At 42.9% G+C, this 15,515-nt stretch overlaps 2 protein-coding genes across 12 annotated transcripts in view; one reads left to right on the top strand and one right to left on the bottom strand.

Annotated features, from left to right (window-relative positions):
- LOC138164907 (dedicator of cytokinesis protein 7-like) overlaps positions 1-15,515 on the bottom strand; it is a 324,437-nt gene that overhangs the window by 240,245 nt on the left and 68,677 nt on the right. The gene's annotated exons all lie outside the window — the stretch shown is intronic.
- The window catches only part of LOC138164905 (cysteine protease ATG4C), a 78,891-nt gene that overhangs the window by 12,580 nt on the left and 50,796 nt on the right, over positions 1-15,515 (top strand). For 5 of the 6 annotated variants that reach the window (XR_011169220.1, XM_069092856.1, XM_069092859.1 and 2 more), the window contains exons 2-4: positions 8,360-8,485; positions 11,918-12,001; positions 14,728-14,967. Coding sequence is in view for 5 of the 6 variants with exons in the window: in XM_069092856.1 (XP_068948957.1) it covers positions 8,410-8,485; positions 11,918-12,001; positions 14,728-14,967 (400 nt within the window). In the remaining variant the exon portion in view is untranslated. The remainder of the gene's footprint in view (positions 1-8,359; positions 8,486-11,917; positions 12,002-14,727; positions 14,968-15,515) is intronic. The other variant, XM_069092858.1, reaches the window with a different exon arrangement.

Genomic DNA, 15,515 nt, shown 5'->3' with positions numbered 1-15,515 from the left:
TCTCTATACTAGCAAAACATATTGATCTCGAAGACAGGATACATAGAGACAGACACTTGAGGACTGTAAGTCTCCCAGGACACATCAGGTCAAAAATCTGAACATCACAACATGGGATATAATGTGCCAATCAAAAGAACCCACAGATTGCCTCCAGAATAAAACAAACCTCTACATTGCAAACTCTAAGACAAAAAGTGGTTAAATTGAACAGTTCTAATAGACAGCGAATCCTGCAAGTGGTCTGGAGAAATTCCCTCAAATATATATATATATATATGTATATATATATATATATATATATATATATATATATATATATGAAAGAAAACTTGCATAACACAAGACTCTTCTGTACCCAAGAGGACTGTGGGAGGATTTGGAATAATCATTCACCATTAATGAACAAAGATGAACATGAAATAAAAAGAGGCATTTGAAGTGTTCCTAGAAAGAAAATAAAACCTAAATAAATTATTTGCTTTTCCAAACAGTGGAATACAAGAGAGGTAAACAATTCACTTTAATTTAATAGATATTTATTAAGAATCTGCTATGTGCCAGGCTTTGTGTTAAGCACTAGGGATACAAAAATAGACAAAAGACAGTGTCTGCCCTTAAGGAGCTTATAATCTAATGAGGGAGACAGCAAGCAAAGAAATATGTACAAAACAGGCCATGTACAGGATAAAAACAAATAGTTAAAAGAGGGAAAGCACTGGAGTTAAGAAGGGTTAGGTGAGGCTTCCTGTAGAACATGGGATTTCAGTTGGGTCTTCAAGGAAGCCAAGGAGGGCAGTAGTTGGAGTGGAAGGAGGAAAACATTCCAGGCACAGAGGACAGCCAGAGAAGATGCCCACATCTGAGAGGTGGGAGTGTCTTGTTCATGGAATATCCTGAAGGCCAGGGTCACTGGTTTGAAGAGGACATGTTGGGGAATAAGGCATAAGACATTTAGAAAGATAGGAGGGGGCTAGGTGAGGAATGGGTCTGGATGTCCCTCATACAGCAACCAGGGACAACAACCAAATAAGAGAGAGACCATTGAGAGTTCTTCATAAAAGTATACAAGGAGACAGGGATTGAAAGCAAGTCAAATAGAAGTGATAGTATAGAAATAGGCCTGAACCATCAACAACTAAGACCCTTGCCTACTGGTGAATCAACGTTTTTGTGAGAGGGGAGGAAGGGGAGGGAGAGGAAGTTGTGGTATAACTTAAGCCAAGCTTTAACAGTGCAGGGAAAATAATTCCTGTTTCTCAGGAAGAAAATAACCTACAGGAAAATGAGTGAGGAGGCAAAGGAGAGATTGAAAGAGGAAGAAAGAAAAGGGGACATCTTGATTCAGTGACAGGAGGGGCTACCACTGATGAATGCTCCCATGAGAAGGATCTTCTGCTGAGGGAAAGGGGGTGTAATCTTCAGGGATCTCATGCTCACAGAGGCTGCCTCAGGAGGAGGAGAATCTGCCTTCTACAGGAGTGGGTAGGCATGGACCCAGAGAGGAAATTTAATGGCAAATGGAAAAAAGATGATGGGGAAGGCAAAGATTGCTAATGAAGTGCATTATCATGGGATGCAGGAAAATTCCTTTTCATCTCTATCACCTGCAGAAATTGGTATTTCTAAGAATGAAGCACAACAGAAAGAAGGACCCAGGGGGCAAAATCTATAGGACAGTGTCATAGAACTGTTTAGAAGAGGGAGTAACTCAGAATTGGTACCTTAAACACTTTAATTCTGTGGGGAATGAAGAGATTAAAAAAGGCATAAATAAGTATAATGACCATAAATCAATGAATCAGTGACTAGGATAGAAAGAAAATAATGAAGAGAATGGAGTGGAATGGAAGGGGAAAGAATCCTTTTTAAGGAAAAGGCACAGAAAAATTAAGAAAAAGCTTAATGAGCACAATGAGTTGAAAGGGAGGGGAGGAAGGGATATACACTACCTGGAAGGGGGAAAAAAGGGGGAAGAATCAAATAATTAGAAACAAAGAAGAAATAAATATGAACTAATAAGCTAAGCAAAACTAGAAAACTAGGGAAAGGTGAATGGTACTAGAGGGTGAAGGGAAGGGGGCAATAGGAATAGGCTTGCCTTAAAGTAGATTAAGCTAAACTAATGAAAGAGACAAAGTACTGTGTTTTCAGAGGAAAAAGGAAAAATCTTAATTTGGAAAAAATAACCATCCAATCAGTAATCGAGGCAAATGCAGAAAAATATAAACTCTGCTCTCACATCTTTAAATGTGAATGGGCTTAACAATCCAACAAAATGAAAAAAAATGGATAAGAATACAAGATCCTCTATTCTGTTGTTTACAAAAAATATAAAAAAACCCTCAAAGATATACAAAATAAAAATAAGGAGTGGGAAAAATTTGTTCTGCATCAAATAAATAAAAAAAGCAAAAGTTGCAATTATGCTGTCAGACAAAGCAAAAACAAATATTCACAACTAAAAGGGATAAACAAGGAAATTACATTTTACCGAAAGGAACCATGAACAACAAATGAATATGAATATGAATATTAAACTTATATGCTTCAAATGCCTTAGCATCTGAGTTTATAAAGATAAAATTAACTGAACAAAAAGACACAGAGTAATGTAATGGTAGGAATGTAATGTAATGTAATGTAGTGGTAGGAAGTTTCAGTGTCCCTGTCTCAGTACTGGATAAAGCTAAAAGAAAGTGAGACCAAGGGCAAAATGTGGAATTGAACAAGTTGGTGGAGAAATTAGAGCTAAAATGGAACTGTTAAAGAATAGACCTTAGTACCATGTGGAACGTTTGCAGAAGTTATGCATTAGGGCACAGAGATGCTGCAAGCAAATTTAAAAAGCAGAATTATTAAACATGTCCATTACAGGCTCTAAAATAATTAAAAACAGTAATTGACTCAGGGAACATAAGCAAAAGACAGACCCAAATGGAAACTTAACAAGGAAATCCTTAATAATGAATGAATCAAAAAACAAATTCTAGAAACAATAATTATGTTAAAGAAAATGATAATGATGAAAGAACATATAGAATTTTGGGGTTGTAGCTAAAACAGTCCTCAGGGGAAAAAGCATAGCTCTACAAACAGGTATTAACAAAATAGAAAAAGAGAGGATTAATTAGCTGGATAACTTAAAATAAGCACCAAACTGGAGATGTTAAAAATTAGAAATAATTTAATAATAATTAATATTAAATTATTATCACATTATAATATATATAAAATTATAATAAATTAGAAGCCAAAAAGATTATAGGAAGAAGTAAAACCAAAAACTTATTCTTTGAAAAGAACTCATGAAGTTGATAAATCTTTAACCAATCTGATTTTTTTTAAAAGGGAAAAAATCAGATCAATAAAATGGCAAACAAGGTGAATTAACACAACAAGGAGAAATAAAATTATCAGAACCTATTCTAGCACAGTTATATACTAACAAGACTGGGAACACAAATTAGAGAAATACCTTACAATACAAAACACTTAAGCTAAGAAAACCAAACAGAGGTCTTAAGTAATACAAGCTCAGAAAAGGAAATAGAATTAGCTGTAAAGGACTACCAGAGTAAGGAGACAAAACTCTTCCTGATGGATTGATAGTAGAATTCTATAAACTTTTAAAGAGCAATTAGTATCAGTGCTATACAAGTTATTCTCAAAAATTGAGAAAGAAAGCATCCCACTAGATTCCTCTTATGAGACCAAGATAGCCCTAATACCCAGACCAAGGAAGAATAAAACACAGGACTATAGACCAGTATCATGAATGAATATTGATTCAAAATATTTAAACGAAATTCTGTCAAACCGACTAAAGTGTTTCATTCTAGAAATCATTCATTGTGGCCCACTTGGATTTATACCACTGATCCAAGGAGAGTTCAACATTAGGAAAACAATCAACATAATTGTATTAAAAAGGAAAAAAATATATAAAACTACACGATTATGTCAATAGATGCAGAAAAAACCTTTAACAAAATACAATCCTCATTTGTTATTAAAACCCTATGTAACGTAGGCATAGAGGGACCTTTAAAAAAACCAGAGAAAATACTTAGAATCAAAAACATGCATCATATTTAAGGAAGTTACACTAGAACCTTTTCTAGTACCACATAGATTCCATATACAAGTAAATTCCATGTAGATGTAAAGCACAACGGTGCCTATACCCTCCACTATGACTTGATGTAGTTCTGTAAATGCTAATGATAGCAATAAGACAAGAGAAAGAAATTAAAGATGCAAAGACAGGTAAAGAGAAGATAAAACTATCCTTGTTTGCTGATTATATGATGGGTAACTGAGAACATCCTAGGGAATCAACAAACATGCCAATTGAGACAATACCTTCAACAAGTTGTAGGCTAAAAAATAAACCCTTAGAAATCATCAGCATGGGGCAGCTAGGTGGCACAGTGGATAAAACAGGGGCCCTGTAGTCAGGAGGACCTGAATTCAAATGTGGCCTTAGACACTTACTAGTTGTGTGACCCTGGGCGAGTTACACCCCCTCCCCCAATAGCATTTGAATATAATAACATCCAAGAGGCAGTAATGGCAAGGGGAATCCCATTCCAAATAACTACAGAATGCACACAATATTTGAGATCACTACACCAAAGCACACAAAATACTTTTATAGATTCAATTAAAAAATGCTTCTAAAAAAAGAATAAATGACTGGAAGAATATTCAATGTTCATGGCTTGGTCGTGCCCATATAATAAGATGGAAATATTACCACAATTAATTTAAACTTTTAATATTACTTCAATCAAATTTTTAAAGGGATACTTAACTGGACTTGATAAAATAATAACAAATTCCTTTGGGAGAATAAGAGATCTGAAATATTAAGGAAATAATGAAAGGACATAGGTATGAAAAGGGAACAGCACTTTCAGACCTTAAACTATAGTATAAAGCAAAAGTCATCAAAACCATTTGGTGTTGATTAAAAAACAAAGGTAGGTCGCTGGACCAGGAAGAATCAGAAACACTGGAACTTAATAATCCAGTGTTCAGTGAAGTGCAAAACAAAAATTACTTGGGAAAGAACTCTCTGTTTGATTAAAACTGTTCTGGCCTCAGACACATAACACTTACAAACCATGTGACCTTGGGCAAGTCACTTAACCTGAATTGCCTTGCCTTCACCCAAATAAAAAAGAAAAAAAAAAGAAAACTGCAAAGCAGTCTGAGAAATTAGATCAGTTATTTAGATCAACACCTAGCACCATATTCAAGATACATTCTAAATGAATACGTGACCTTGATGTTAAAAAACACACTTTAAAAAAGTTAGTGAAGAAGCAGATCATATCCTACAACTGTGGGTGGGAGATATATCCTTAATGAAAGCTTAGAGTCAATTACAGAAGATAAGTAGGTAACTTTGATTACATGAAACTGAAAAGCTGCACAAACAAAATGAATGAATCTACAATGAGAAGGGCAGTGGTGAAATGGGAAAAAAAATCTTTGTATCAAATTTCTTTTATAAGGATTTGGTATCTAAGCTATGTAAGCTATTAACATATATACAAATATATGTGTGTGTATGGGCATATATACACACATATATGTATAAATATATCTATTAACTATTATATATATGTATATACATACATTCATTCTTTTTTTTCAGTCATTTCTGACTCTTTGTGACTTCATTTGGGGTTTTCTTGGCAGAGATAGTGGAGAGATTTTCCATTTCCTCCTCCAGCTCACTTTACAGATGAGAAACTGAGGCAAACATGGTGAAGTGAGTTGCCTAGGGTCACCCAGCTAGCAAGTGTCTGAGGCTGGATTTGAACTCGGGGAAGATGAGTCTTCCTGACTCTAGGTCCAGTGCTCTTTGTGCACTATGGTGCCATATATGAACACTCGAGGTATGAACTTCCTCTCTATATAAATGCCCATTTTGTTCACTGCCTCCTTTCTGTCCTCCTTCCTTCCCCACAACCCCACCTGCCCAGAAGCTGCCTTAGCTGCCACTCCTTCCTTCTGGACAGCAGTAACCCAAGTGCCCCGAGCTGCTGGTGCTGTCTGGGGGTCAGTGGGGAGACCTGCCTCACTCTAAGTTTCAGTCCCTGATTTTCCTCATCTAAAGGAGATTTCAGGCTTGGCTTGAAGTGCTACAGGCCATCAGTTTTCTGGCATATACACGTTCTATTAGCCATCATCTTCCTTTGATCAGAATGTCTGATACGCACCTGTGGTACTATTTTGGTATAGAAGAAAACATTTTAAAAACGAAATTCGATGTGGCAAAGAATCAGTGATATCCTCCATCATTCTTCAGAGCAACCAGAAATCACATGCAGAATCTTCCTCAAAGTTTCCATCTACCTTTTCATCTTCTTCTACTTAAACATGTTTTTTTTCTCACATGTCAGCATTCACGAAAGGAAGAAAAAACTATCTTTAAGTTTTATTGTTTTCCTGTTTGATTTACTTGCTCGCATTCTAGGAGTATTGTTTTCTAGGCTTTCTCATGCTTTAGCTGATCACTTAAATAAGCTTTTGTGGGCTAGCCTGGGACCCAAGCCAAAACTGGTAACATTATTTGTCTGGAAAAATGGGTTTTCCCATACAAATTCCAAACAGCATATTTATGCATGATCTTTGGGATCAAGCCCGTGAAAGGTATTGTAGAGATGATGGTTTGAGGTTTGGGCTAAATTTCCAGTGCCCAAGTTATCCATCTGAACCCTGCAGCTCTTTAGAGGCTCACTGTTGAGCTGTAGGATTATGTAGCAGCCTGCTTTCTCAGAAGGCATCCAGGTGGTGGAATAAAGGAAGGGAGCATCCTCTGTCCCTGTGTGCCTTTGACACCTTCTGGCCCACAGAGCTGGGAGAGGGCTTCACCTCCCAGGTGCTGGGATGAAGTTGTGGAACCACTACCCTGCCCTGCTAGATGGGTTTTCTCCCTGTGAGTTCCCTCTGCCAGTGAAGTTACAGGTCCTGGCTCAGTCTCCTGGCCTTTGGGTGGTGGAGTGCCCAGTCTGACATCAGGAAGAACTGAGTTCAAGTCACACTCATTTAGCTGTGTGAGCCTACCTCAGTTTCCCCATCTGTAAAGTGGAAACAATGATAGCACCTACCTCACAGAGTTATTGTGGAACGAGTTGATATGGAAAGTGTTTAGCAAACCTAGAAGTTCTCTAGACATGCTGTAATTCTTCTCATGTATCACTGTCCTCTAACGTTTATGTAGTATGAATCATTATGAAATTATCCTGGTCGTGTAAGGTCATGTAAGCAGATAATTGAGTTTTTACAGGATGATTTCTGTGAATCAGGTCTTTGGTATTTTTTCCCTTTTTCTTTGATCACTAAGTAAAATAGCTTTCTTAGAAAATATGGGTTGGGGGGGAGCAGAGGCCGAGGCTGCTGTTGGCATTTGTAAACTGACTTGAATGAACAACATCATTGCACAATGGATGGCTTATTTTAAGGCCAAGAAGAAGGAACTTTATGACAAAACAAAAAGCATAATTAGTAGCATTTTAAAATGCACATTGTAAAATAGAATGCGGATTGCTAGAAAAATAATTTTACCAATACTTTTGAGGAGATGTTTACAACTTGAAAGGTTAATGTTCTGTGAAATATTCTTTCTATGGAAAGTAAACTATGTATTATCGCAAAGAACTGCAAGTATTTTCAGATTTAATTTATATGCCCCTTCACAATATATCCCTCACTCTTAGCTTTGCCTCTGACTTGCCTGTGAAAGCTCTGGGAGGTCCTGTTTCTGAGCCACAGTTCGTGGTGTGTTTGCCGTGAGATCTGCTCCGTGGTACACGTCTGTTTCAGCCATGGAGAGTTGGGAATGGGAGGAAATGCCTCATTAAAAAAATGTTTCAAATTCATATGAAAACAGTGATTTCATATAAGTAAATGGTTCCATTCTGAAAACATCCTGTTTTTTATGAGAATTCCAGTAGGCTTCTCTAAATACAAATAAAACCAGAGTGAGGGTAGCTTGTGAGCCCCTGAGTGGGGGGTATATACCTCTCGCCAGGTTTGTGGTACAGTCGAGAGCGATTGGGAGAGATTTTTTGTTTGCCTTTATGTGATAATTTTATTGTTGTGTATTTGGAATTAAATGTTTTCATTACTTAAATATTCATAGAACATATGATTGCTTTCTGTTTCTATAAATTGAAGCTTTTGATAGCCCCTTTCCTTGTTGTGTTTACCATTTAAGTATCATGAGGACAGTCGGCATCATCTACTGTGCTTGTATGTGTGTGTTTGCATGCATAGATGTGTATGTGTGTGTATGTGAGATATATGTTCACGAGCATTTCTGGTCTCTTGTGTTTGTGTAAAGGAAGATAACCAAGCTCCACCGGAGAATGCTGGCTCTCTCTCTAGTTGAACATGGAGGCCACAGGGACAGATGAAGTTGACAAGCTGAAAACTAAATTCATGTCAGCATGGAACAACATGAAATACAGTAAGTGCCATTATCGTCACAGTGAAATTGTTCAAACCAAGAGGAGATCCGTGACGCCATTTGTAATCTCTCTACATAGATCAGTGAGGGGGTAAAGGGCTGGACTCTGTCAGGAAGAAACTGCACTTGGCTCTTTCCTTAGACGTTCATGGACTGGGTGAGACATAAACTCTCCCCTCCTCAGGTTCCCTTTCTGTAAAATGATGGTCAGAGCAGACCAGCCCCACAGGGTTGTTGTGAGAACCAGATGAGGCGACCGATAAAGAATGTGTTTTAGAAACCTCAAAGTGCTGTGGAAATGTTGGCTGGCATTGTTTGGCCAAGGTTCCAGTTCAAATTAAAAATGTTTTGCTTGGGGCGCTTCCTCGGAGGTTCACTATTCTGTAAGCTCCCAGGGACAGAGCATCACAGTGATGTTCCTCTGATCCCCTGTACACACCGTTTGCTGGACCAGGCCATGCTGACCTGTGAGAGCATGGCGGCTTTCACACAGTGAGTCAGTTCTTTAAGAAAAGGTTGTGAGGTCATGTGAAGAGTCAACACTTGTCTAGTATGTGGGCACAGGGGAAGCAGAAGAGCCTCGAGGCCAGGCCCTGTCAGGACCCAGTGAAGGAGGGACCGCCTTGGGGGAGGGCAGCCATGTGGGATGCTGGAGGCGAGTGGGGAGAGGCTTGAGGCAGGGAGGCCAGCGAGGAGGCCGCTGGAGTGGGCCAAGGAGGAGTGATAGTGGCTGAGCTAAGGAGGTGACTGTGTGAGTAAATGGAAGGGAAATTGTGGAGGTAGAAAGAGCATGCCTTGGCAGTTGATGGACAGCATGGCACTGCCAACCTGGGAGTGGTGAAGGATGGTGCCTTTGACAGACCCAGGGAAACATGGAGGAGGAGTGCATCGGGGGAGTGGAGGAGCTTAGCTTGGGATATGTTGAGTTTGAGATGCCTGTGGGGCGTGCCAGGGGGAGGCTGGCTCTAGTTGTGTGACCTGTGAGTCATGGCATTGAGATGATGGTGATCAGAGAACAGAGCAGGAAGAGATAAGGGCCCTGGACACAGCCTGGGGGCATGTGCACAGTAGGTCTGAGGAGGTGGATGATGACCAGCTAAAGGGATGGAGATACCTTCAGGCAGGTATAAGGAGAAGTGGGGCAGAGCAGTGTTATGAGAGCCTGGAGAGGAGAGAGGAGTCTGCAGGGGGAGAGGGTGGTCAGTGGGGTCAGCTGCAAGGGGAAGACTGAGGAAAGACCATCAGGGCTGGCAGTTAAGAGATTGCTGGCGATTTTGGGATGCAGGTCATAAAATACTGAGGAAGGGGAGGAAAGGAGTGGAGACAGTGAGAGTGGGCAGCTTTTTTCTAGTAGTTTGGCTGACAAATAGAGAAGGAAGAGAGAATGATAGTCTGTAGGGGGCAGTGAGGGCTGCGGAAGGTTGTGTTAGAATTGAGGGGGCTTGAGCACAGTGCTAGACAGGGAGGGAAGCCTAAGGGGAGAGGGTTAAAGAGTGGCCCGTCTGCTGGCAGAGATGGGAGGGCGGCCTCGGGGACAGTGGCAGAGTGAGAAGGGTCTTTTCATTATCAGAGACTGGTGGGAAAACAGAAGTGTGGGGATGACTTCAGAGAGTTTTGAGTGCTTGGCACATAGTAGGCATTTAATAAATGTTTGTTGATTGTTCAAGGAAAGAAGGGGGAAGGAACTTGTGTTCTCAGAGCAGCAAGGGGCAGGGTCCTCAGAGGGAAGGGAGATGGATGGGAGGCTGGAGGAGAGAAGAGAATGTTTGGAGACTGTGGGGTGTGATTGAGGGGATCAGCTTACAGAAGTAAGAGTGTTGCCTTGCTGCCTGGAGCGCTCTGGTGAGGGGAGATACCAGCTTTGTCCTGTACCTGGTCAGCTCACTTATGTGACTTCCTCCAGATCAGGTTAGTGGCTTATGAGCTGGACCAGAGGAGGTTGCGAGTGGTGGTCATAAAGGGCCAGTGTTGGCAAGGGCTCAGCTGTGATAGGCAAAGGCATTAGGGATCTGGAAGCAGAAAGGAGTGTGGAGTTGCCTTGGGTAGTTACAGGGCAGAGATTATAAAGGGAAGAAAGTGAAATCCAGGAAGGGAGAGAGGATTCAGGAGGTGGTGGATGGTGGAGGGTTTCAGGGTCGTGGTGAGGGTGAGGAGGGATCAGGCACAGGGGGAGGTTGGGGTCAGGTAGAGGAACATCAGAGACTTTCATCAGGGTATGGAGTCCTTGTGGGTAATGGCGAGCTCTAGGATGTCACAGCCACCAAGATGGAGAGGAGGCATTGTTTGTGGGATTGAGAAGACTGAGGGGCTGGGGGGGCTGGGCTATTTGAGTTGCACAGGCTTGGTGAAGGACAGGGATGGGGAGCAGAGGGAGCTCAGCTGGGGGCATTTTTGTAGAGAGCGTCAGAGGGGGGAGACTTTCAGGAGCAGGAAGTAATGGCCCAGTGTGTTGGGGCTGTGGGAGCGAAGGCACAGCCAGGACTGGGGATGCAGTGAGAGTGAGCCGATGGGAAGGGGATCACTCAGTTGGTGAGCGTTTATGATGTGCTTCCTCTGTGCTGGGATACAAAGGGATCCTGGAGCTGCCTCTGCCCCCGGCGGCTTATGTTCTAACAGGGACACAGACCATAGAGACAGAGGAAGAGGAGCCCACAGCTGGGCCAGGGGAGAGACCAAGGGGGCTGGCAAGGCCTCACCAACGGGGAGGTTTCAGAGGAAGCCAGGGGTTCTGAGGCCAAGGGAGAAGGGGAAAGGGAAGATATTCAAGGCACAGGGGGGACAGTCTGTGCAGGCCTGTGAGGAGGAGGAGGCTGGTCTCAGGCCAATATGGCAGGATCCTAGAGGGAGGAGGGGGAGGCAAGAAGAAGAGGGACAATGCCCAGAGGGACGGGAGACTTTTCATTGTGGAGCAGGAACAAAGAGGGGCCAGTGGAGAGGGTGGGGAGCGGGCCCTGGTGAGTCGTGGGGAGGTAGTGCGGGGATGGGGGCAGTGATGCTCACAGCCGCGGTGGGGTCTAGTCTGGTGGGGCACCCCTGGGTGGGGGCTGGGCAGACCATGCTGCAGATGGGGAGACTGGGCTGGCTGTTTGTCTTGGACAGGTTGTTCAGTCCCTCTGTGTCCTGAGATACTTCATTGGAATGTGGCTTAGTCGAGAGTTTGCTTGAGTTCTCTGGCCCTTTCTACAGAAGACACATTTATTTGTCTGCCATTTCCCCTTTGTTGAGACAATGTGGCTTTCTTTAGAACACTTGATTTTAGTGAAAAAGAATGAGCATAAAAGGCCTTTGTTTTGATTTGTGTTCAAATATTTTCCCTCCTTCTCACACATACAGTGATAATTGTCAGATTATTAATTGGGCAGAGAAAAATGCTTTTGTAATTTTTCACTCACCAAATTTTCATGCAAAGCATTCTTTTTTTTCTTTCTTTAGGCTGGGTGTTGAAAACAAAGACATATTTCAGCAGAAATTCACCAGTATTATTGCTGGGGAAATGTTATCATTTCAAGTCTGAAGGTGAGAGTCCAAAATTTGTAAACAGCTTCGAAATTTTTTTCTTGAAATACATAGTGAATATTTACATATCTGAAATTGTTTTTGTAGTTTCATGATTGGTTTTGGCCCTTCTTCTTCAATATTTACACTCTCAACAACAACTTGTTCTTAATAATATGCTGTCTTCTTCTGTTTGCTTCCATTTCAAACATGTTCTCATTTCTCTCCACTTGGATGACAAGATTATGAAGCAGGAACTGAGTTTTATTTCCTTTGCATCCATCAGCGTACCGCGAGTGTTTCTGGAGACTAGCAGTCAGTAGTGCGTGAACATTAATTAAGTACCTACTGTGTGCCAGGTGCTTTGCTAAATGCTGGAGATACAAATAAGGAAAAGAAAGCGTGCCTGCCCTCAAGGAGCTTACAGTCTCATGGGGAAGACAGAGTGTCTGAGGGCGCCCCTGAGTGTGAGGGCTTGCAGTAGAGGAGAGGGGTGTGTATGTGGGGCATTGTGAAGGGCCTGCAAGGTCTAGAGGAAGCTTGCGGCAAATGGGCTCTAATTATCTTCTTGAACCTTTGCGTCTGGCTTCCAGTCTTATCATTCAGCCGGAACTCCAAATGACCCTGGCCAGTGACTCATGTGGTTTCTTCTGACGTTGACCTCTCTGCAGCATTTGGCCTTGTCGCCCACTGTCCATCTTTCCCTAGTCCTTTGGGATCCACATGCACTGAGTGTTACCTGCAGAGTGCTGGGGTTAATGAGTCTTTGGAAATACTTGAGAATTGCCCAAGTGAAGTCAAGCTGGATGCCCTTCTCCTGCTCCATTCTGGATGCAGTTTATTCTCCATCTGGAGCGCTTATCCAAGATATACTTACTGATGGACTAATTAGATCGGCCTTCATCCAACTGTATGTCATTATCTGAGCCATATGCATTTTTAATCTGGCTAGTTTTCGCAGCAACTTCACCAGTCTTTTATGTTGCTGTGAGTTTCATCAAGGAGGCTTTGTATTTGTTGAATTCTACAATTTAAATGAACAGGTTTATGATGTTCTTCCTGTGTGCCAGGTGCTGGGGGTACACAGGTGAAAACCGAGAAGCCTCTGTGTAACTGGAGTAGGCAGCACATAGACAGATGAATCAGCATACACTTATATGTAAGCTGGGATGGGAAGGAGGGCCTCATGACTGGGGCCTGGGCCCCCGAGAAACCACCCTGTGGGAGGCGGCACTTGACCTGAGTTGGAAATGGAGTGAGGGATTCCTAGAGGTGGAAGTCAGTGGAGGGACAAAAGCAGAGGCTTGGATGATGAGCCTGCTAGGGGCCTAGCAAACACGTGCCAAGCCCTGAGGCTGCAAATACAAAGGCAAAGGCATTGATGAAGAAGGAGCCTACTATGGACCTAGCAAACACATGCCAAGCCCTGAGGCTCCAAATACAAAGGCAAAGGCATTGATGAAGAAGGAGCCTACTATGGGCCTAGCAAACATATGCCAAGCCCTGAGGCTCCAAATACAAAGGCAAAGGCAGTCCTTATCCCCCAGGATGACATTCTTGTGGGGGCTGAGTAGGGAACATAGACAGTGAAGGATACTGAGTCACAAAAATCTCAGAGATGAGAGACTGTTTGTCTAGGAGGAGAGTGTGACCAAGAAGCGCCCTTTGCTAGGGAAAGTCATGGGGATGGCAGTCAGAGCCCTAGGGGAGTAGAAGGACTCAGCCCTTCCTGTAGTAGTGGCAGATGTGATCTGGTCATGCTTCTGGGGAAGGGTGTGCACCTGGTGGCCTCACAGTGGGCAAGAGGGTGGCCAGTGGACCACGGGTTGCAGTGAGGAGAGAAAGCATTTCAGTTGTTGGGGGAGGAGAGCCTGGTGGTGGGCGCAGGAACAGGAAGGAAGCCACTTTGACTGCATCCAGAGAGCCGGAGGAGGAGGGAGTCACAGAAACTCAGGGCGATTAGCCTTTTGTCCTCTGCAGGTAGAACTGTTTGGAGAAGGAGCAGGAAATCCTTTGTGTTTAGATTTTACCCAGGATGTTTCCCATCCTCCCTTGTGGAGGACTCACTGTCTCCCTACCCTTGTTTCATGCCAGTGCTCTGTAGGTTATTGGACAAAGGCAGAGTGCTCCTTGTGCTTGTGTCTGCCCTGGAATCTGGTATAATTCTCACCAACAGCTCAGTTGACTCTTCAGGACTAATGCCAGTGCCACAGGTGATTGACAGACATCAGAGAAGAGTGAGGACTTTGCATCACCGTGGCACATGGGAGCCTGGCGTGATGGATTTTTAAAGTCTTCCTGAGAGCATTCGTTACATGAGCACAGTGTGAGCTGTTGGAGGCTTGCTCTGTTTCATTTACAGGAGACTCATCAGGGCACACTGGGGTCTGTGTCATGAACCAATGACTGAGATGGCTTCCCATCATCTTAGGGTGGGCGATGTATGAAATCAATAGTGATAGTCACTGCTGATGGTGAAATTCATAGTCATGTTTTGTGCTTGTATGATGACTTCAAGTTTACAAAAGCACTTTGGTTTCATGTCTCACTGGACCCTTACAGGTCTTGTGCATTCGGTAGGACAGATGATGCACTTGTTAGGGTATCTTAGCTACTCTACACTTACTCGATGTTGGCGATGGGGAGGAGCCCCGTTGGATGTTCTGCGTCCTGTGCTTAGGCCACGGGGTCCCCATCACCAGGTGGTCACCTGTGTGGAGCATGAACCTCATGCTTTTTTCTTACAGAAGAAGATGAAACGGCACCTGTCAGATCGCGATGGCCAGCAGAAAATGACCACGTTGTCATTTCTGGGAATGTTGAAGAATTTCGTAGAGATTTCATTTCTAGAATCTGGCTGACCTACAGAGAAGAGTTTCCCCAGATTGAGGGCTCGGCGCTGACCACAGACTGCGGGTGGGGCTGCACCTTGAGAACTGGCCAGATGCTTTTGGCACAAGGGCTCGTTCTCCATTTCCTGGGCCGAGGTAAAGCCATCTCCCTTTAACTGTTCCTGTTCTTGTGTGAATTCCCTAGACTTTCTAGCCAGGGCATTAACATTCCCTGCTGGTTATTTCCTGGACTCCCGACTGCTACAAATTGAATTTACTAGTAAGCCTGTGGCAAGTAACACTTGGGCTCAAGTATGTTCAATTGGTGGTATCCCTTGTCCCTACTGTCTTCCTCTTAATTTTTTTTTTATCTAAGACTTTAAAAAAAATGTCACTGTATTTCTGGTTAACCTTCCCCTCCCCTCAACAGTTTTCCTGGTAATAAAGAAAAATTTTTAGCAGGAACAGCTGAAACACTTGTAATAGCATATGCAGCATTTCTCTCCCACAGTCCCCCGCTCCCTCTGACTGTCTGTCTGTCCATCTGTGTCTTCTCTCTGTCTCTTCCTGTCTCTCTCTGTGTCTTCTTTCTCTCTCTTTCTCTCCCTCCCTCTCCCTCCCTCTCTCTCTCTCCTGTCTTTTCTGTTTTTCTCTCTTTCTGTCTTTCTCCCTTCTGCTTCCTCTATCTCTCTCCCCCACACCCA

This window comes from Petaurus breviceps, unplaced genomic scaffold (genome assembly GCF_028583685.1).
Source record: "Petaurus breviceps papuanus isolate PSGF00001 unplaced genomic scaffold, PetGlider_PUasm1.0 207, whole genome shotgun sequence".
Lineage (NCBI taxonomy): Eukaryota > Metazoa > Chordata > Mammalia > Diprotodontia > Petauridae > Petaurus > Petaurus breviceps.
The sequence above is the reverse complement of the archived record's forward strand: the minus strand, read 5'-3'. Positions and strand labels throughout refer to the sequence as shown.